This window comes from Peromyscus eremicus, chromosome 1 (assembly GCF_949786415.1).
Source record: "Peromyscus eremicus chromosome 1, PerEre_H2_v1, whole genome shotgun sequence".
NCBI lineage: Eukaryota > Metazoa > Chordata > Mammalia > Rodentia > Cricetidae > Peromyscus > Peromyscus eremicus.
The window spans coordinates 13,579,181-13,602,771 of NC_081416.1; the positions used below are offsets into that span (position 1 = coordinate 13,579,181).

The window sequence follows — 23,591 nt, forward strand, 5'->3', positions numbered from 1 at the left end:
GTTCAAAGGCCAGCCTCAGCTCCATAGTGAATTTGAAGCTAGCCTAGGTTACATAAGACTTGGTCTCAAAAAAATATAGAATATTAAAATTATAAATGTAAGATTATCTTAAAAATAAACTTTTGTTGTGTTTAATTAGCTGAGGTTTTGTTAAAGATTGTTGGTGTGGGCCAAGAGGGGTTAATCTAATTCTCTGTTCCTGTACCTCATTGTCAGGTTTGCTGTCAAGTTTGTGCTGTCTTCACAAAACCGTGACAACTTTGCTCCTTCTCCATTCTCCGCAAGAATTCCTTCAGTGCCCATGTCACTTCATCTTTCACATTAAGAAGATGAAACCATCTGGGTCTTGCTGGGGATGCTGTGAATGTGTTGCTCTGATTGATTGATAAATAAAATGCTTATTGGCCAGTAGCCAGGCAGTAAATATAGTATAGGTGGGATAAGCAGAGAGGAGAATTCTGGGAAGTGGAAGGCTGAGTCAGGAAGTGCTGCCAGCCACTGCTGCCGTGAGAAGCAAGATGTAAAGTACCCGGCAGCCACAAGCCACGTGGCAGCTTATAGATTAATATAAATGGGTTAATTTAAGATGTAAGATCTAGCTAGCAAGAAGTCTGCCATGGCCATATAGTTTATAAGTAATATAAGTCTCTGTGTGTTTACTTGGTTCTGAGCGGGACTGGAGAAATCTCCAACTATAGGGTCTTGTGGTTTCTTGGTAGGAAGACTTCCAATCACAAATTCATTTAATAAATACTGGACTCTAAATTTCAGTATTTCAAAATATTTCAGCAGCTCCTCTAGGAAGCGGTAGTATCTGGTTTTTAAAGTTTATGAAAGATGCTGAGCAGTTTCATTGGTCAGCTCCTATTAATTCATTACCCACCACAGTTTCTATCCTTCCCAGTCAGTTCTTCTTGACACTCACCCTATCTGTTGGACTGTCTTTCCTGTGAACATGAAATACTTACTAAGAAGCCTGGGGAGGGAGAGGTAACGGAAGGAAAAGAACAGTATTTATTCTTGTAATTCATCATCATAATTTGTCTAAACAAGCAATTAAGACTTTGTTTACCCAGTAGAGACTTAGAAACTTTTTGGTAATTTTGCATCAGGACCAAAACAAGAAGAGAAAGGCTTGGACTTGGAATTACATATTACAACCATTTTTACCTCTCCACACTCCAGACCCACACAGAGATTGAAAGAACTGAAGCCAGATTGTTGGACTTTGAGTTCTCTGTTTGAAAAGAGTCAAAAGCATGAAGTACATATTTGATAGTAGCCTGTACAGCTGCAGATCTGAACAGGAGAAGCAGCACCCAAAGGACAGATCCACAAACAGGTGCCTGTGCATGCATCTGCAGATAGTAATTGAAGTGGATGGATGTGAGAGACCATGATAATGTGTGCATGACCAGTTCAAACAGGAGTAAAGGCATTTTCAGAGTCAGCCACCTCTGAATGGACCAGATACTCAGCAAAGGTCAAATATGGAAGCAAAACAAAAAAGTCAGAGACTCTCATTTTTGTCTAACCCAAAATAATATGGAGTGTCACAAGGACTAATTGACATGAAAAATAAATCAGTAATTCTAAGGAATAATGGATCAAACTCCCAATGTCTTCTCTTAATTTTCAATATATCCATAAATAATATGTACAATATCTGTATGTATTTGAATGCATATTAAATATATCAAGTATGACTTGTCATTCATTCCCTAAGAATTATGGAACAAGATAAATTCTTGCCCAAATACCTTATTGTCTTCTGCTTTGGAATGGATCAGCGTAGAATCACACTAAGAAACAAACTTTCTGAACAAGCTTTTGGTGAGAGCATTTACTTGACAAAGCATCAGAGACAGCTTGTCTTGCCTTGACACCCCTTTTTCTCTAGTAATTCTACCCAATGGGTGAGACTCAATAAGATGCTCTCAGGGCTTTTTAGGAACTGCTGCATAATATAAAGGAACACAACATGGAGTTCAGAAGGCTTTCCAGCATCAACTGGGCACTGTGTGCATGGACTCTTGCTTTGTAATTGCTTATTGATTTCTGCTTAGTTGAAATGAGTATCAACCTAGTGCCAAGCACTGTGTTAGGTACCAGGGAGCCTGGACAGATAATACATGGCTCTTGCCCTGGGGCACTCACTGTTTAGCAGGGGAGACAGGGAAATAAATGGCCAAACTGCAGGGAGATGCATACTAGGAGAGAAGATAAACGGAGCTCTGTGAAAGCACCAAGGAGGGAACAATCAATCCCAGTGTAAATGTCTCCTTACTCCCAAACCCCAACAAAAGGAACAGAGCTCTGGATGCTAGCACACTGTGCTAGAGGTAGACTATACGCTGGCACGGCTGGAAGCCATTAGTCCTGCTGCAGTGACAGGAGAATGCTAAACATAGAAGTTGAGTCCAGGATGAGGCATCGAAGCCTAGGTGCCATCTGGACCAGGAAAACAGAGTTGGGAAGCTGGGATAAAGCCTGAAGCAAAAGCCCTCTTCATCAGTTAGCCCTTCACAGGCCTTGCCCAGGGAAATCTTGAGAACCATTGGCAGGTGGCTGAGATCCAGCTTTCTTGGACCTGCCTGGACACTTGTATCACAGCTGACCCCCGATGCAGAAGGAAGAATTCTGGGCTCTAGAGCAATGTAAGACCTTATGCCAGCACCATGCCAGGTACAAGAATGAGGGAGCTCAGTGCCAGCTACAGAAGAGCTAACCATACTTATATAAATAGAAATGTTCCAAGATAATGTGTTAAGTAAAGCGCTGGTGAATGAGAGGAAGGCTGGATCCACATGATCAGAGGGGCTCTGGGAAGAGGCAGACAGGGCACAGGGTCTCAAAAATGGTGAAAATACAAGTTAGAGGAAAAAAACAAAAACAGAGAGGCACATTCTAGAAGACACCAGGGGCACCAGCTCTGGAGCTGCCAGGGGATCAAAATGAAACAGAGAGTCCGGGTTCAAAGAAGGCAGAAGAACCTGAAAAGCGCAAGGCAGGAGGAAAGAGCTGATTCAGGCTACATGGGGAATCACATACTGAATCCTGCAGGTGGTAGGGAGTCACTGGCATAATTCTGAGCAGGTTTTGGACTGACTAAAAGCAAATATTCTCATGTAACATCCCCTCACCCACCCCAAAAAAGCATCCCTCCCTGGCCAGTGAAGTCTGTTCAATTAGAAGATGTCAAAGCAACCTAGTTCCAGGTTATAAATTTATCTGCAGGCTACTGAGGGCCATATCAGCTGGAGAAGCTCTGGTCTCCCCACTCTATTTATTTCCCAGTCAAAAAATTGAAGGCACTTGCAACAGTAGAAAAAGAGACAAGCTGGAGGTAAATGGGCTCCTGATACATAGGGAGTTATGAAAGCACAGAAAACACATTAAACTGCAGCAAAAACTAAAGGCAATACCAGGGTCTGAATGTTGCTGATCACTTATCCCATACCACCAGGTCAAGTGTCTACTGCTTGGCTGGCTTCCAAGCTCACTGGCACCTGAAGGCAAACCACCACACACTGCTGTGTACTGTAATTAAATGTAGAAGCACACTCCAACACTGCCAAAAGCAAGAGGCCTAACATGAGGAGAGGCATCATTCAGAAGTGGCCATTACTGTGGCAAGGGGAAGGGAGCAATACGAATTGGCCACTTTGTGAGTGACCTTCAATAAGCTCTCTTATGATAAGCAAGAACTGACTACGCATTTCTCTTGCCTAATCAGCCATGAGGGTGGGCCATCTGCATGGGATTTGGGGGCACTGTCCTTTGAAGGCACAAGCATAACCTGGCCACTCTAGACTAAAGGGAAACATCATATCCTTCTTGACTCTAATATCTAATGATGCTTTGCCTAATAGTGAATGTAGGTGTCCTAAGTGTTCAGCCAAGCTGAAAAAGATCTTATAAAACACTCAACATCAGTTATCCCATGGGTAAGACATCTTGGATTGAGTAGTGTACTCTCCTAATGAAATGTTAAGTTTCATGGCCTCCAAATTAACACCCACATTTTCTGGAATGTGCCTAATTTCAAAAGTGAAGTCCAATTAAAAGGACAATACATGAAAAACACACTGGACAAATTAGAATTCATTTCTTTTGTTTAACACATTTACTATGTTTGTGGAGGTCAGAGGAGAACTTGCAGAAATCATGCTCTCCTTTTACCATGTAGGTTCCAGGGATCAAATTCCAGGTCAATGGGATGGACGGCAGGCAGCTCTCCCCCACTGAACCATTTCTCCTGCCCATTGTCTTTTGAGGCTTAGTGCAGTGTGACCTGTGCTGGCTTCCTCTAATCATTCATCTCTCTCTCCTCTGTGTCACCAAAAACACTTATGTGTCCTTAGGCATATAGGCTACATCTTGTTCATTTTTGCGATTCTAAGTGTCTAGTATCAACTGACCACAGGGTGAATTTTCAATAAATGTTTGAAGGATTGACAGTAAGCTGGACTTATTTGCACTTGATCCTATGTTCAACAGAAAGAACCCTAAAGAGATTTCATTGTTAAAGTTGTCTGTTTGCCAAGGAGACTCATGTGTGCTCTTTAGCTCAAGCCCATCCCATCCTAAGATCCAGATCCATTAATCAAAGTGGCTAACAGTCTTCTCACCCAAATATTCTATGGCATCAAAATGGCCCAACCAAATCAACAATTTTCCCATAAACCTCTTCTTTTCTGCAGCCCATCTATGCCTTATTGTTGTACCCAGATCCCCAACTCCCACCTCTTCACTCTATCGCTCAGGCTGAAAGGCTGAGAACAAACTTAACAGGTGCTTTTCATACCCCAATATCAAAGCAAGCGTGAAGGTAGGTGATTTACCTTTATAATAATGTGATATCTGGCTCCTCCCCCTTCCTCATTGTGGCAAGACTATGTTACCATCATCTCATGCCTATAGCAACATGTTAGTTCCCCCTACTACAGCACAGACATTGCTCACATCACTCTACGACCATTAAAAAAAAAAAACACTCAAAATGAATGAATAGCATTCCACAGCAACTCACACTGCAGAACCACTACAGAGTATCATCTTATGAATGCATTTAAATCACAAATAAATTTCTAATAGTTTCACACCCAGGTGTCTCATAATCGTGTTTTATTTTTACAAAACTACATTTCATCCTTTCCATAAAATCAGGCCTCTACCCTGTTCCCCAAGGGATCTTTCCAGGACACAGATCTGAACCAAGACTTCCTACTCTACCAAGAGAAACCCAGCCTGGGAGATACCATGTGGCCTCTTACACTTGTCTTCCTCTTCTGCTACCATCTCATAGTAGCTTCCACTCCAGCTCCACTCAACTTGCTGGGTGTTTCTGAGTGTAATTTGCTGTCACAACTCCATTGTGACCAGTTCAGTTTTCTCTCCTTGGAAATCTTTCCTTCCATACCCCACCATTAGTCCTTGGCAACCTCTGACTGGCGTGTTGATATAATTGAATGGTAGCTTCACCATGAGCTTCTTCAACTTGCCAGGCAGAACCAGTGTGCTATCATTTGGATTTGAAATGTCCCCTAAAGGTCCATGTGTTGAGATTTGAGCCTCAGAACTGACTGGACGTAGCAGAATGTCTAGAAGATTAGGCCCACAAGAAGGAATTTAGATCAATAGGAACATGCCCTCGAAGGGCTTATTGGGGTCCTTTAACCTTGAGTTCCTCTCTCTGTGTCTCTGTCTCCCTCCAACCATCCCCGCCCCATCTCTGCTTGCATGCCATGAAGGAAGCACCTCCCTTGCCATGCACTCCCTGCAAGATGTAATGTCCAATGAGGTCAAGCAAGAATGGTGTGAAAGCTCTAAACTCGTTAGCTGAAATGGAGCTTTTCTCCACATACATTGACTATATGAGGCATTTTGTCACAATGACAGAGAGATAGCTAATAAACATTGTGTCTTTCTCCTATGAGCCACAGTTCTAACCACTGTCTTGCACACAGTAAAGATCTAAGGTACGAAAGACACTAAAAATATTCTATGTCTTGTGGACCTCAGCTTCTAGATATTCTGTTACTTCCACTCAGTTCTGAGGCTCAAGTCTCAACACATGGGCCTTTAAGGGACATTTCAAATCCAAATAATAGCACACTGGTTCTGCCTGGCAAATTGAAGAAGCTAGTAGTAAAGCTACCATTCAATTATATCAACATGCCAGCCAGAGGTTGGCAAGGGCTAATAGTAGAATAAGGAAAGAGGGATTTCCAGGGAAAGAAAACTGTCAGTGTTTCTTCACTTCATTTAGTCCAGTGGTTCTTGATGCTAGCAATACATGATCATCTTGAAAGCTTTAGAAACCACAGATGAACCAGCAGATATACCAACACAAGCAGGGAAACTTCATAAAGTCCCACACCTAGATGAAGAGCTTTAGCTGGTCAATGGCTGCTAAGAGAGGGAGAGTGAGTTTTTCCATGGATGAACTTCCCACATAGGATATCTAGTCCTAGTTGGTCAGCCCAGGACACATCTAGACATGAATACTGAGAAACAGACTCAATAGGTTTATATACATGTGTGTATATACATATGTATGTGTAACTATAATATATAAATAAGAAGTAATCATGAATTTGGGAGGGAAAGGATGAGGATGCCTGTGAGGAGTTTGGGGAAAGAGGGAGGGTAGGAGTGATGTAGAATTTATCATACATGTAGTTCTCAAAAATTTTAAATAAATAAATTATAATTTGAGCACCCTTAATCCAAAAATCTAAAGTCTAGAATGCTACAAAAACCTAAAGCTTTTAGAGTACCTACAAACATCATTAAGTAGAAAATTCTATACCTGGTTTCTTAAGATGGGTCATGGTTACAAACACAGAGACATAAAAATACACCATATAAAATCTTATTCACACTGTATATATGGCATATATGAAACCCAAATGAATTTTGTGTTTAGAATTAAAGTCTGATTCTCCAAGATAGATATTTTGTTATGTCTTACGTAAGCAAATATTCCAAAATCAAGGGAATCTGAAATCCATGTTCATTTGGATAACAGGTGTTCCATATGTACAAATTCAAGGCCTCTCCCTACTTAGGCGATCGCTAGCACAGCTGTTTGCAAATCTTCTTCCCAGCGATCCTGAAGTGCAGCCACAGTTGAGACACTGTAAAGTCTATTCCAGATCATTTGGAAATAGGGATACACATTTTATAGATCTCAGTAGACTAGAGTAGGTCAGAAGAGAGAATCTTGGGTCAACCAAAACTCACTTGAAAGACTTGGTTTCCAACTTTCTTGAGGTTTTTTAAAATTATTTTTATTTTTAACTATGTGTGCGTATATATGCAGGAGGGTGAGTACACATGAGTATAGTGCCTATGGAAGACAGAAGAGGGTGTCACATACCCTGGAGCTGCTATGAACCATATTTACATAGGTGCTGGGAACCACATTCTGGTCACCGGCAAAAGCAGCCAGGGCTCATAACAACGAAACAATCCCTCAGTCTCCTCTTCTAGAGTGTTTAATTTTTCTCAGACTCTGTTTCTACAGCTATAAAATGGGATTAAACATAATGTCACAAGAATCAAAGAATTATTTTGAAAATTAAACATAGGATGATTGTTCCAGCTGCTAGCACATTTTTAGCTATTACTTACTGTTACTTAATGACGCCCTTAACACCTACAGGCACTTAGAGAACACTCATCAACCAGCTGAAGGGTCTGCCATTCAGAATCCCCATAGGCTTCCTGTAATTCTGTCACACTGTGATGTCATTCCTGATAAAAAGAGGCAATACAAAGGGGGCCTATTCCAAGACTCTGCTGCTTTGAGGGAGGGTAATATGAAGTCATCTTTGTCTTTATCTGCTTCTGCTCTCTGAAATGGACCACAATCAGATTTCTAAATCAGTGATAATTCTCAGTGAAGGCTGGAAATGGCAGGGAGCTGGGAACTGAGCAGGTAGCAATGTGCCCACATCTCTGCAAGAGGTAGCAGAGGAAAAAAACAGCAATTTGGTCTGTAAGTCTCTGAAAACCAGAGGCAGAGAATGAGTGCCCTTGCTTGTGTAACCAGAAAAGTATTTTAAAACATTTTAAAAATCATCACACCCAAAAGATTCAATAAGAACACAATCCTTTTAAAATTTACTGATACTTTATATATTATGCCTAGTCTGTGTGTAAAGAGACTTAAAAAAACATACAAAATACAGCCCCTGCTCTATAGCCATATTTAAGTCATCCACTATCCTTGCCAAAGGTAATAAAACCTGATATTAAGATGTTAAGTTTGTAACCCAGACTCAGAAGGACAAATATAGTATGTACTCACTCATAAGTGGATACTAGATGTGAGGGAAGGGATGGCCAGTCTGCAACCCACAGCTCCAGAGAAGCTAGCTAGCAGGGAAAGACTCTAGGAGGGACACATAGATGGCCCATTGAAGGAGAAGTGGAGGAGATCTACATGAGCGGACTGGGAGTTGGGGGCGGTGGCGAAGGGCGAGGAGTGGGGCATGAGAACATAGGGAAATGGGAGGGCCAAGCTGGAAGAGGGACAGAGTGGGAGGGCAGGGAGGGAGATACCATGAGAGATGAGGACATCATGGGAATAGGAAGAGGCAGGGTGCTGGGGAGGCTCTCAGGAATCCACAAGGATGACGCTACCTTGGAGTGCTGGCAGTAGTCCAGAGGGTGCCTAGATTAGTCTGCTCTGGTGACCAGTCTAGCGAATACCTTAACCGTCATCACAGAGCCTTTGTCCAGTGACTGATGGAGGCAGATGTAGAGATCCACAGCCAGGCGCCAGGCTGAGCTCCAGGAATCCAATCAATGAGAGAGAGAGGAGGAATTCTGCAAGCAGGGGACGTCAAGATCATGATGGGAAGACTTGCAGAGATGACCGGCCACACTAGTGGAAGTCCATGAACTGTAGACTAGTGGCCATGGAGCCCCCATGGGACTCAACTAGGCCTTCTGGATATGGAAGATGGTTGTTTGGCTCGAACTGTTTGGGGGGCACCCAGGCAGGGGGATCGGGATCCTCCCTGGTGCACCCACAGGCTTTTGGGAGCCCGGTGCCTGTGCCTGTGGTGTGACGCCTTGCACAGCCTTGGTGCAGTGGGGAGGGACTTGGACCTGCCTAGACTCGGTGTGCCAGACTCTGCTGACTCCTCATGGGAGACCTTGATTTGGGGGATGTGGGGATGTGGGGTGGCTTGGGAGGGAGGAGGGAGGAGGGGGACTGTGGGTGGTATGTAGAGTGAGTAGAAAATTTCTTAATAAAGAAAAATGAGAAAAAAAGATGTTAAGTTCTAGACACTATTACAAAACATGCCTGCTCTCCCTCAAGAATGTCTCTATCTCTTCATTTTGTGTGTGCGTGTGTGTGTGTGTGTGTGTGTGTGTGTGTGTATGTGTGTGATGTGAATGTATAGATGGATGTAGGTGTGTGTGTACCACAGGATGCATATGAAGGTCAGAGAATAACCTTAGGTCCTCAACTTCCACCATGTTTGGGACAGGGCCTCTTGTTGTTCACTGCTACATATACCAGGCTAGCTGGTCCAAGAGCATCCAGGGATTCTCCTCTCTCTGCCTCCCAGCTCCCTAGGATGCTGGATTATAGATACACACTGCACATCTGGCACACCATGGTGCTGGGGACTCAAACTCAAGTCTTCATGTCTGCATTCAAGCTCCTTACTCACTGAGCCATCTCCCCAGCACTAAACCAGGACATAGTCAAATTTTCCAGCTGTGACTCCTTCACACCTGATAAATTTTTATGAGACCTTACACATACATGTATATAAAATAGATGCACAACCAAACATTCACAATAACAAATAATAAAAATTTTATCATAAAACAATATAGTATATATACATTTTATCATTTATTGAAGACAAACAAATTTGCATACTAGTGAAATATGCTTGTATGATTTGTTTATTTTTACATAGGTAATTAAATCTTGGCTGAATATTTGATACTGCAGGCTAGCTGGCACCTTCAACATTTTTTAAGTGTTGATTAATATTATGATTTTATAGACATCAATGTTGAAAGAGTAACTCTATGTAAACAGGTAATACAAATGACAGAGGTATTTTTAGGGCCATTTCAGGAATTATTTTCAAATTCTCTTCTAATCCCAATCCAAAGTTCATTTAACAATTTTTATGAAACCCATAAGCAACTCAAATAGCAATTTTAAAAATCAAACATGCTAGCACAATCCGATACAGAGATATACTAACTTGATAGTGTGAGGAGCGACAGCAAGGAAGGATTGAGCCCTGGGTTTCATCACTAAACCGTTATATTTCAATAAACGTAGGCAACACATGTAGAGTAAAAACACTGAAATTTCTGACGTTCAAAGTCTTAAATCTGACCAGAGTGTTTCCAGTCCTGTTTGTTGGTGTCGTGTAGTGATATATTGTGTACCCCAATAAAGTTTACCTGGGGATCAGAGGACAGAGCCAGCCACTAGCTTACCACTTCAAAATCCTCAGCCTCAAGAGAGTGAGTTCTTGTCTTTGTTCTCTGAACCCCAGGTAAGCTTTATTGGGGCACACAATATATCACCACAGTGTCCCGTGATGTGACAGCATACATAGTACAAAGTATGCTACAGGGAAGTCACGTAGTGAATGTATTGCATACTTGATTTTTGAATTAATTTTGTGTCCTATATGAAGAAATCTCTGCTTAGGACAAATTTCCCAACCCTCAGATTCATTATGCAGCCCTCTTTGGAGAAGCAGCCCACAGAAGCTGGCCTAAACTATATCTCTAGCCTTCTCCAGAATGCAGAGTCACAGTGTGGAGGGGAAGAAAAGAGGCATGGGATAGGCAGGATCTGGGATTCAGTATTTTTTAACCCTTTTAGATGATCTGAAAGAATCAACCCATTTACAGATATATGATTTCAAGAGTTGTGGCTAGAATTCTACCTAGGATTTCAGATGAGATTAGATACTGAAGTGTCGGGAAGACTTCATAGAAGGTTATGCTAAATATTGAAAGAGGAGTACACTTTGGTTAGGTGAAGTAAACACTCATCAGTAACAGCTAAGGCAGAAAGATAGGAAAGATAGAAATAGGAAAATTGCTAAACTTAAGTAGTTTATCTCATTTGACGTTCAAAAGATCCCATGAGGTAGTATGGCAGGTTTTGTTAATTATATGATTATGTTTGCTATGCCTTTCCTTGTTAATGGAACACCTATTTTATTTTGGTATTGCCTTTCACATATGATGAATCTTGACACCACACAGGCCAGTTGACCTAAATGTGAGTTTGGGCACACTAGGCCAGTTGACCTGAATGTTAGCATACTAATCTCAAAGCAATGCTGGAGGTTGGGGCTTCTGGGAGATATCCCCTTACCCAAAATATGTTGTGTCATGCTCCTAGCTTTTTTCCTACCTGGGTATGATATTAGAACCCCTGAAAACAAACCCTGTCATCCATTATGGGAAAATATTCCTGAGGCCATAGACAGAGGATAGTTCTAGATGGCAGAGAAGAAAGATAGAAAGAACTGTGTCCTGGATGATGTCACTGAATCAGAGAATTCAACCTAGAGCTTTAGACTTGATATTTATCACAAGAAGTAGTCAATTTCCCACCTTTCAGGAATGGAGGTAAATTTTCTGTATGTCATAGAGCCAAAGTGTGTTGGGTGACCTAGGGAAGCAGAAAGGATATCCATTTTATACAAAATGGCCTAAAATTTTGAACAATTAAAACTTGTCCCAGATGATGGAGCAGGTATGGTTGAACAGGGCAAGTTAAAACCCGAGCACGTCTGGCTCTACAGCAGAAGCATGGACATCTTCTCCCAAAAAAACCCGAGCACGTCTGGCTCTACAGCAGAAGCATGGACATCTTCTCCCCTTTGGGATTCTGTGGAAGGCTCCTAAGCAAGGATTTGCATAATCAAAGAGGTGATTCCTGAAGATGAACTACAAGTCCTGTCAGTACTGTCATTAGAAAAGATCAGGTATGCACATTCCTTTACACTTCCTGTGCCCTTGTTGTCTGGGGTTGACAGTTCAAGCCTCAAGTTCCTGCCTTAATACTCCAGGGCAGATTCAACATGGATAGGCTCACATGCAACCAGCTGTGAGACTAAAGAGAAATGATCTTTATAGCCACTCAAGAAGAGAGGGGACATGGAGTGCTCTAAACCATTTGCAATTGGCTTAGAGTCCAGCTGAAGCAGGACAGGTTTCCAGACAGCCACGTCAAGAAGCTATTAATGCCGAGAAAAATCTTCACAGAGAAATAACTTTTTACAACCTTCTGTCTGCAAGGCTGTTCTCCCTTGAGGTCTCGAATGCTAATGCTCTGTGACTTGGGATCGAGGTGGGGCGGCTGAGACCAGGAAGCCAGAAGTTCATTTTTCTCAACACAGTTTCCACCCAGTCTGTGCTAAGCTGGGCTCTGACATCAGTTCGCTCTTCCCTGCAGGTTCAGAGTGCAGTCCGAGAAATCTTTCCTGCATATATTTGCTGCCACCACCTCCTCTAGGATGATTGAAGACCTGAGGTTCCAGGCCAAAGACCACTTTGGATAATTGCATCCTATCTCTCTGTGACTCTTGGTATGTGGCTGTCCTTGTCTAGCCCAGCCTGGCTGTTTTATTAATCAGTCAAGTGCCCCTCTGATACCATCCTATGGGCAAAGGTACCGAAAAAAAAAAAAAGAGAGAGAAAAGAAAACTAAGCTGCCAATAATTCCCCAGGCTCATCACTGGCTCATCAGCCTGTTTTACGTTTTATGTCCAGATCAGGTTCTAGTATTTCTAGTTTCCTCCTTGAGGCTAATCTTTCTGTTTAGTGCCTTCTCTAACCTTTTGCATATAAGCAAATGTTCCTCAGTTTGGAGCGTTTCTCTCATTAAACCTTGGCTCACATTCTCTTCTGATCTTGCTGCGTGTGACTGCTCTGAGTCCAACTTGGTCTTGTGAAGTTGATATAGTAACTATGTGCCCATGGACAAGTTCTCCACTAGAGTTACCCTGACCTGAAGGCTTGACCTGAACACTCCTAACACCAGTGCCCTGGAAAGCTCTAGGATTCCTAAGTCAACAGCACTGCCAACCTTCAGCTGTCGGTTTTTTCCTTAGCTCCGTGCCTGCGCAGGTCAGCCTGTGCCATGCAGTGTCTTCCAGGGTAATTTCGCAAGAAGTACCCTGAGAGTCACCAAAGCCATAGTTCTTCATTTAAGTGGCTATGAAGACCTGATTAGTTTTTCCTCTTACTAAGACTCAGTTTCTTCATCAATTGCATTAGAGACATGAGCAAGAAAAACTTCTGATGGTTTTTGCATGACTGAAGTTTTCAATAAACATTAATCATCCTTCTCCTTTCTAATGCCCAGTTAGGAAAATCACATCTCCAGATGCTTGGCCAAAAATAACGTGTATAACTGAAAATCTCAGATTTGGGGCCACTAGCTCTTACTTCCAAGTGAATATTTCCCTTAAATATATCTGCCAGTGTGAGGTCTAGGCCACCAATGCACAGAATTCTCCAGCTCTACAAGAAGATCTATAGACATATAGTGTCAGAGGAGCTAACCTGTAGTCAAGAAGGTATCTGATATGTGTCTGCACAGTTGGAGGTAGAGTTTGGCTGGGGCGAGGGGGGCACAGGGATGAAGCAGCAGGTAGAGTTGGGGATGCACTGTGACGGAGTAGCAAGTGGAATTTGGTAGAAGTAGGGAATGGTGATGGAGGAGCAGGTAGTTTGGTGGAGGAGGCACAGTGCTACAGGAGCTGCCTGAAGCTCTGAAGTGGGCAGACCAGGATATGTATCATGCTCTGGTTAGTTCTACTTGTCAATGGGGATTGGGAAATGATGGGTAGAAATGCTTTGTATATACATGTCAAGCTATGAAAACATTAATTTAAACCTCTGCTTCATTACATGACATATGACCCACCAGTTGATTTATGAAAGGGTGGATAGAGTGTGAAAGAGAAGGAGCACAGAAAAGATAACTTTTTGTTACCAAAGTTGAAAGAACTTTGCCTAAAGCTAGATTGAGAAAGGCATAGGAGAGAAGTATGCTACACAGGTATGGAGCACCAGGACCTGGAGTATATCACTGAGCAAAGGAAAAGGCCAAAGAGAAGGTCATGTAACTGGAGGAAAGAAAGCCATACTGTAGAACTCCTGCTTCACACCAGGCCCTCTGCATGTACTGTCATTCAATTCTTAAAGCTATTCTGAAAAATTAATATCACTACTACAAGCACCACTTATAGAGGTGAAAACAGAGGCTTCAGGAAGTGAAATAAAAACATTTAAGGTCACACAGCAAGAAGGGCATGGGCCACACTTGAAGCTCTCTCCTCAACACCACCCACTGGTCTTGCTGGGTCTGGAGAGACAGCACACAAGGCAGAGAAGTTCTAGGGGAGCCACTGCCTTCTCTAGCTCTAGTAGCCTAGACAAGAGACAGTCATGTACATTCCTCAGACCTCTCTGAATCGTTTCTTCCCTCTGGTTGGTCACCATAAGTCAGCCCATGCCATTTCTCAGAGTTAGACTTGTGCTGTGGGATGGCAGGGCTAACTGCATCTGTACTCAGGAGACCCTCCACACAGGGCTGCTGGTATGAGCACAGACCTCCGTTTGTCCAGGAGGCCAGTGTCTCTGTCCGCACTGCCAGCTCAGACTCCAACTTGGAGAATACAGACTCATTGACTCCAAAATTTTGCCTGAGAAGCTTGGCTAATCCAAGGCTTCCAGGACTCCCACCCTCATTACCTAGACACATTTACCAGCAGAATAGGTTCTAAATAAAAAACTTCTGTTATTATGACCTTGGAAACGGGAGTGCAGGCCAGGAGCAAGGGAAGCGTGCAGGCCAGCAGCAATCACTTTGCTTGGTTGAGCTCACCCAGGGAGAAATATAAAGATCATTTTCTTCCCTTGTGGTAGTGGTGGTTGATTTCATCACTGTCTGTAGCTCAGGGGCAGTGGGATGCACTTTCTGTATTACTGTATACCAGAACTTCAGGAAGAACACAACATTCTGCTCCTGAGAGCCCTGCTAATACTGTTCTTACTTGTGATGTACAAAAAATGCAACCTGGGGGTTGACTGAGGGCTTGGCAGCAGAGAAAACACTGTAGACTGGGTATTCACTCAGATACCTCACTGGTCCAAGAGTCGTGGCACTAGCCTTCTTTATATAACTCTCATGATGTAGAACCTCTTTCCAAAGCTGCTATGGCCCCCACATCCTTCAACACTGAGTGCTAACGCCACCCCTGAGGTATGGGGTGTGGTCCAGAATATCTGCTCCTACCCATCTCTCTATCTCTCAGCCTGCAGCTCTGAAACCCAACACACCTGTTGGCACTCCCCTGTCTTCACTTCCATGTTTAATTGTCCTTTCTGTGTTTGTGTGAACATACGCCACATGTGTGCAAGTGCCAGAAGAGGGCACTGGATCTCCTGGCACTGGAGTTAAAGGAGGTTGTGAGCTGCCAGATATGGGTACAGGGAATGCAGCTCTGGTCCTTTAGAAGAACAGTGAGTGCTCTGAACACTAAGCCATCTCTCCAGCCCTCCACGTTTCATTTGTTCAGACTGAGAGACACTAACTTCTTTTTTAAAGCCTTCAAAGTACAAAATTCTTAGCTGCCACTTGCCATTCAGGATGTCAGTCTTATTATTTTCTCCCTCAAGTAGTAGTACAAAGCCCTCTCCTCTGGGTTTGCCCTTCATCTTCCTGCTCCCAGTTCCAACTTTGCCCTGTGCCCTTGGCTGACAACCAGCCTGAAGGGAAATCTCTTCTCCTGGTTTGGTTGAGCATCTGTGATGCTCAGATGATCCAGGCAGGTAAACAGGACTGGCCTCTCATGCTCCATCCAGAAACATAAGCATCCTTTCAATCCTCACTGCAGTCTTACTAGCATTGCACAGAAGGAAAAAATAACCCCTCTTTCCTTAGATTTGAACCCTGACATCTTCATGATACCTTGTTGAAATTCTCAATACACACATGAAAACTTCAAACTTCAATAAAAATCAAATTTAAAACTATGGTGGATGAATATAAATCCCTCAAAAACATAGTAAGTAGCTAATTTATGTTATCCCTCTTAAACAGTTGGATAATCTCATAGAAATTATATTTTTATTTTTTAAAAGATAATATATTTGTTAAGAAACCCTAAAGGGCACTTTGGAGAAAAGCCAGGCTATGGGTTTATATTCTTCCCATTTTCAAATAAAATGCAAAAGAAAAAAATAGCAATCATTTTAATGAGCCTTTAAATAAATTCTTGGCTACAGCATATAGCAGTAATTTATATAGGTTCACATACATGTATTTGCTGAGAGAGGGACTTTGTGACTAAAGAGTGAATTTCCAAGAATTACTCTGGGTTCTTTTTCCTTTAATTGATTAGTTGAATCAAAACATGCTCCAAGGCCTCTGCTTGGCTGGGTCACACTTGCAAAGAGCGACAGGAGCTTAAAACCATCCCTCTTTGAAGTGGTTGCCCTCCTTCTGATTTCTTAGCCCACAGTGAGGCCTAATTCTTTCTCTTTGGGGAATAAGGAAGTAGTGTTTTCTGAATCTCTTTCTGAACACACCAAGAAGAAGGGTTGAACTTCCACTCAGTGAGCAAATTCTCATTCTTGTATTTCTCCTCTCTTTCCTTCATGTTTTCCCCAAACACTCCTCCTGATACACTGTTCTATCCCTCTAGTAACTGTGCAAATTTATGAGGCAAGAACATCAAGGTGGTTGTGAATGAACAGGAGTGGAACCATTTCTCTCCATCAGCACAGCGATCAATTTCACTCAGACAGTTGGCATGTTGGGTTTTAAGGGACAGGGAAGACATGGGGAAAGAGAAGGTGGCAGTGTGTCTGGTGAATGAGGCACAACTGGGGCTTTATAAACAGCTAGGCTTCTAGGAGTTATGTCCAGTCCAGGAAGGTCTGGAGGTAGCACAAGAGCAGTATCAACTGTGATCCCCATTAGAAGCATGGTCAGGCAGTGGGCTCTCTGGAAGCCTGGTGTCTAGTCTGGAATTCTGATGCTGGTGACAGTCAGTTCCATTCTCACCGGGCAGTCTAAGTGCCATCCTCTCTCCCAAAGGCCATCTGGCCAGTTATCAACTTTCCTCATGTGGCCTTTCTCGTCATCTTGAATAATGATACAAAACGAACACAGAGGTCAATGCAACTTTGGTACATCCTGCCACCTCAAGCCTTGAGCTCTACATCATGAACTAAAATTAGCCCTAAAAGGATTTCCTGTGAAACTCTATTAGGAAAATCTGATTTTCTTTTTTTACAGTGTTTTAACCATCTCTGGATACTCTGGGCACCTATTGTCCCATGATGACAATCATCTGGAACACTGTAGGAACCAAACACCACTACCTCACTAGTGTTCTCCTGACTTCTGCATGCACTGAAATTTGCGTCTCTAAGTCCGTGTGTACGGCTGACATGTGTGCATCTTATTTACCCAGAAAAAAATACATTATTTCTAAAATCATAACTCTTCCCCCTCAAATGCTTTGCCTAGAACTAGACACTTAACAGATTGCTTCACAAGGACAAACACCTTTGACACATCCACTGTTTTCTGTACTACTCTAACATAAGAGATATAAATATCTGTGAGCTAGAGGTGTGACAGCCTGCTGCTTAGCATCCTCATTCCCCCAAGACAATCAAGAGATGTAGGTCAGGGGAAGTAGGAATGTGATAGCTCTAAATTCCATTTTCTGTTTTATCTAGAGGTTTCTCCGGTTTATCTGGAGAACAGAATTGGCCCATGTGGCCTGTTGGACATGCATACAATGCCTCTTCAGCAACTTGACTGAGAAAGCATGCTCATTGGAAAAATCTGACTGGTAATTCCCACTGCATTTCTGCAGTGCAGCCTGGGAAGTAATTATCCTTCTCACTAGTAAATCAATTAAGAATGGAGCATCTAACACACCCCTCCACCTCCCAGAAACTGCTAATCTTCCAATACTAATGAGCAGAAAGCCTCAGGTAACCTCAGGTTATTGCTGATATCATGACAACTGCAGTTTTCTTGAGCTCTATACCTGTGGCAATGCCAGCCAATCTCCAGGGTCAGAGAGAACAGAACCAAGTCACAGACACCTCTTACTGGTTTTTTACAAAAATAAGTGGGGACCTGCTTGAGCTTTAGTTTCTTCATCTGTACAATAAAGATAAAGATGTCAGACTCAAGTAAGAGTGGCCTTAAATACTATGGTACTGAGCTTAGCCTAGTGCATGGAAATTGTTAGAAGCACCATAAAATGAAATCATGGTTCTATTCTGATGTCAGATCTACTACAGACAGACAGACAGACAGACAGACAGACAGACACACACACACACACACACACACACATACACACACACACTGCAGTGACTCAGCCACATCCTTAGCAGTTAGACCTGTGTATCCTTTCCATTTCCAACATTATCCCTAAAACTGCAGGTGGCGGCAACTTTTGAGACAGAGCAATTAGACTACAACATGCCTACAATTCCCTGTCCATTCAAAGATTCCTTCTCTAAGAGATTCACGTATGGGAATGGAGCATCTCTAGCTGGAAAATACACAGCCATCAGCCAGACTGTACAAAACACAGATCTGGTAAACAGACTTGACCCTGGTCCTTGCCATACTGCATTGGCCTGCAGACAAGATTCAAGTGACAATAATGAATTCTGAGGACCCAGGATGTTTATTTCCTGTAAGGGGAAGAGGAAGCTGCTGGCTGTCACTCACCAGCCTCCGCTATAACAGAGCCCTTACATCAGTGGGGCAAGCCTTCCTCACTCCTGTTTCCAGATACAATCCACTGTTTTTCATCTTCCAAGTGCCAGGCTCAGAGACATCCTCCAATACTAGACTACCAGAACATAGACAAACTCAAACCCAGGTGATGAACTAATTATAGTCAGTGATCAAAGAGACAGAATTCACATCAAATGTAGGAGGAGTAGATCAAGTCATTAAAATAATACTGATGGCACCATATCATTGGCCTGGGATAATGAAAGATACTCTAGGCATCTCATCAATTTTCTCACTTAGAATTATGACATCTGCTATATGAAAAGATTAGCAGCCTATTCATGGCCCGTGAGAAAGACTATAAGCCTCAAATGACTTCCGTAAACCTTATCCCTCAGACGTTCCCATTAGGAAGTTTATTACCGATCCATCATTCATGGTAGTGAAGCCTTGAGACAACTGACTAGAGTCTGCTTTGCTATCTCACCTGTTTCTAAGGGCTGCAAGGATTTGAGAAGACTGGAGAGAAAGACTCCCCAGAGGATAGCCCCATAGGTGCTCAGTCTTCACTGCCTGAGAGGGTTACTGAGAAGGAAACTACACACACACACACACACACACACACACACACACACACACAATCACTTCTGTCTTTAACCTAATGGCTTATGAACTATCAAGATTTGGAGAATTTCTTCCTCTCAAAGAAAAAATTAAAAGCCAATGGTTATTTTTATGAGGAACTATATAAATAAAAGCACAATTTACAGTTTCGCCAGGGGCAACAGATCTCATCTGATGGATTCACAGCCTCTGAGGAAAGCAGCGACCATCTGTTAAATAAATAACTCATTAGGTGAAAAGTGAATGCTTCCACAAGATTAACTGAAAAACTTGCTGGAGCCCACTGCCAAAGAGCACGGAGAGCTGAAGATAATTTGGGAACTGAGAGAATCAAAAGATTCTTGCTTACTGCAAGCTGGGAAGAGAATCCAGGTAATGACAGGTTTAAATTTCAAGGCATATTTTAAAAAAAAACTGAAAAGTTGAAAACTAAAGTTGCATGCCATGATCATAATAATGGTACAGAGTTCAAGACAAACACAGAAGTAAAAAAAAAAAAATGTATTTCTTTCCTTTTTTTTTTTGTTTTTTGTTTTTTGTTTGTCCTAGACAGGGTTTCTCTGTGTAGCTTTGGTGCCTGTCCTGGATCTTGCTCTGTAGAACAGGATGGCCTCAAACTCACAGAGATCCACTTGGCTCTGCATCCCGAGTGCTGGGGTTTAAAGGCATGTGCCACTACCACCTGGCTAAATATATATATATATATATATATATATATATATATATATATATATATATATATATTTCTTTATATATATTTCTTTATATATATTTCTTTATATATATTTCTTTATATATATTTCTTTATATATATTTCTTTATATATATTTCTTTATATATATTTCTTTATATATATTTCTTTATATATATTTCTTTATATATATATATATTTCTTTATGTGGACTTGCCCTTTTGTCTCAGTGAATAAAGATGAGAAATTTCTATTAAAGTGAATATTCTGAGTAAGACAAGTCACCATGTGCAATGTATTTGTGTCACTGACCATCAGGGGCTCCAAATATAATCAAAGTCAAATTCTAACAGCACAACAGAGCCCAATCTCATCTTTCCTTGGGTGAAAAAAGTCTCAAGAATCAGAAAAGATTCCCATAAACATTAAGTTCTCTGCTCATTTCAAAAACAAACAAACTCATGAAACTCCCCTTTTGTTTGTCTTTTCCTGACCAGAGTGAAAAAAGAAAAAAACCACGTATCTACGCTTTAACTGTTTGCCTAGCAATGCCTCCAAGTAGACAACTGACATGTTTTAGTAATGTTTCTTAGTCCATGAAATAGGACTAACCCCTGTTTTCTGACATAAAATGTGAGACAGTTCTCCAGACAGTCCACGACCTGGATGTCATCCCCAGGAAGGACAAATGGAAGTGGCATTTCTATGTTCCTGACCCTCAAACTTCAGATATATGTTCCTCCCAAACTGAAGCAGCTACCTGGACCTGCCCTTCACCCGCTTGCTTCTAAAAACTTGGAAGCCATGTTATGGAGGAGCAGAGGAAACTTGGTAAAGATAAAAAGTGACAAGTGTGTGACAGTTTCCAACCGGGAGCGCATGTGACAGAAGGGAAACAAAACAGGTGTGGAGAGGTGTGACCTTTTGTATACCACTAAGAAAAGTCCTTGCAAAGTGTATAAACCTCCTTCAAAGTTGTAGGATGGAGAAGGCCAGAGATCTGTGGTAAAGGGAATCCTAGACATCCTGACTCCTCCCTGCTACCGAGGGCCCCACCATGCTGGAGTCTTGAACTACCTTGATCGTGTGCTTTTGTATTTTCTCAGTGACGAGGAAAGCAATTAGTGCATTTGTCTGCACAGGCCTCAGAGGGCTTCAGTTTTCCAATCAGTAAATCATTCTATATGAATGATTCTTATCCAATATTCTGTTGACATCTTGAGTCTCGGGTTCATGGAATTTGAGGTGCTCACAAACCTCTCACAATGTATGAACATTCTATGGCAAAGGCATGCTTCTAGAGCAAAAGTCTAGACCTTCAATCCCATTTGCAAAGGAGTTGCAGTTAAAAAAAAAAAACACTAATAATCACTGGAAGAAGTGAAACCTATGGTCCCTTTCAGCTCTAACATTCAGTCATTCAAATGACAAAGCTGGAAAATGTGAGCACGGCAATGCTTTGGGACAAACAGGCAGATACTGCTCAGCTAAACCCAATAACAGCACTTAAGCAGCCCTTCCAATAATGGAGGCTGCAAGCAGAAACTACTAAGCTAAAACCAATAGCAGCCCTTCCGCAACCCTTCCAATAATAGAGGGTTTTGGACTTGGACATCCTCTAGAAGTCTGAGAACTCCTGCAGTTCCTGAACTTTAGGATTTTGCATCACAACAGCTGAGGCAGGAGCCGGAAATTGAGTTTCCTCTTCTTCCAGAGACATCAGAGAAAATGTAATGAGAAGAAATAAGACTGTATTAGGGTATGTTAGGCAGTGTAAACAATTATTTAAGCCACAACCAAGACTACTGTGTCAGAGATTGTAAAGTCTGCATGGGAAATGGAAGCTCGTTCCCAAGAGCTCAGACTGCCATGTCAGAATCAGGGAGCCTATGTCTACACACGTAGCGGAAGCTCATGCCTGAGAGCTATGACTGCCATCGTAGAATCAGAGAGCCTGTGTCTACACACGTAGCGGAAGCTCACACCTGAGCCTACCTGGGGAAAAAGAGGGCTTTGCAAAGCCACTGGAGAATGAAAACTGAATTTTTGAGAGAAAACTTATTAGAGTTTTAGAGATACTGAAATGACCTTATGATGATTTTGGTTCAGATCCACCTAAGCTCTCAATGGTAGAGCTTTGCTACCTGGGGATAGATCACATCCCTCTAAATCCAATACACTGTACATATAGTATTTGGCTCCTAGAGCTATCTACCATTTCATGGAATTCATGTCTCAGCCTCCCATATGTCTCCATGGTGAAAGCTTGACCTCCTATGATTTCATTCTGACTTCCAGTCAAGAGGAAAACAGAGAATCAGGGAGCTGACGGAGCCAGGACTACCCTCTACCTCTGAAGCACTTGGAGTTCAAGTAGAAGAATCCAGGAACCACTACTCCTTCCCTTGGCAGAAGGGATTCTGTGAATAAACTGCTGTCCAGCAGATAGGTAGGTAGATAGGTAGGTAGATGATAGATAGATAGATAGATAGATAGATAGATAGATAGATAGATAGATAGATAAACAGACAGACAGGCAAGAAGGAAGCTAGAAAAGGAATGAGCTCCAGAGTCTAGCTGGAACCAGTTCAAGCTAGAGTATTAAATAATCTCTTTGAGTTTGTATCTTTTCCTCTATAATGGGGCAGTAATGGTTTCTACCCCACAAGTTTACTATAAGCCAAAGAAAGATATGGAAAGGACTCAGTATCATACAGACAGAGAGGAATCCTGTGCACAGCTACATAATCTCACAGGCGTTGCTGTTCCCATCATTTGTTACTACTACTACTACTATCAAGCCTTTTGTTGAAATCACAGCCTGCTTATGGGGTTCCCAGCTCATAAAGTAGGCCCTCCACAAGTGCTACGACAGCTGCTGTGTTTGCTCTCAGCTCGTGGCCGAAGCCATTCTACTACCCAGAAGGAGAATGCAGGAACTCCTGACTGCTCCTCTTACCTTCCTTTTGTTGGTGGGGTTGACATAGAGGTAACTGAGGACCGTCTTCAAACCCACTTTGTCATTTAGTTTTTCATAGGTGGTGCCATAATCTGTTGACCTGCAGAAAGAGAGGGGGGCAAAACAAGAAGGGAGAGATTGTTTTATCAAATGAGAGATTGCATTGAAAGGGGAGCCAGGATCCCTCCACCCAAACCTGCATCTCTGTTCCCAGATCACGAGGGCTTGAAAGTGTTCTTCAGAGATAAAAAGCCCCATTAGTTTTAGAAGAGCAATTAGACTAATGCATCGTCTTCCTCCCAAGCTTGCTCTCCTTTGCTCCCACCCTTTCTCAGAGACCTACTTTCTTGCCTTTTGTGAAGCTGTATGGAGAAAGAAGCTGCTGGAGACTGCCTGCCTCCCACGCAGCTTACTCAGTGGCTCTGAATGTGGTACTGGGCAGGACACAGTTCTCACCATCCAACCCTCAGTTCTATGTGAGTATGAACTACAAAGGGAGAGAGATGCTAGGCTTCTCC

General features: G+C 42.4%; 1 protein-coding gene across 1 annotated transcript in view; it reads right to left on the bottom strand.

Annotated features, from left to right (window-relative positions):
- The window catches only part of Sorcs3 (sortilin related VPS10 domain containing receptor 3), a 249,034-nt gene extending 225,703 nt beyond the window's left edge, over positions 1-23,331 (bottom strand). The window contains exons 1-2 of the mRNA XM_059253743.1: positions 23,270-23,331; positions 23,074-23,173 (exon numbers count right to left, since the gene is read on the bottom strand). Coding sequence (XP_059109726.1) covers positions 23,074-23,173; positions 23,270-23,331 — 162 coding nt within the window. The remainder of the gene's footprint in view (positions 1-23,073; positions 23,174-23,269) is intronic.
- Positions 23,332-23,591: the final 260 nt, after the last annotated feature.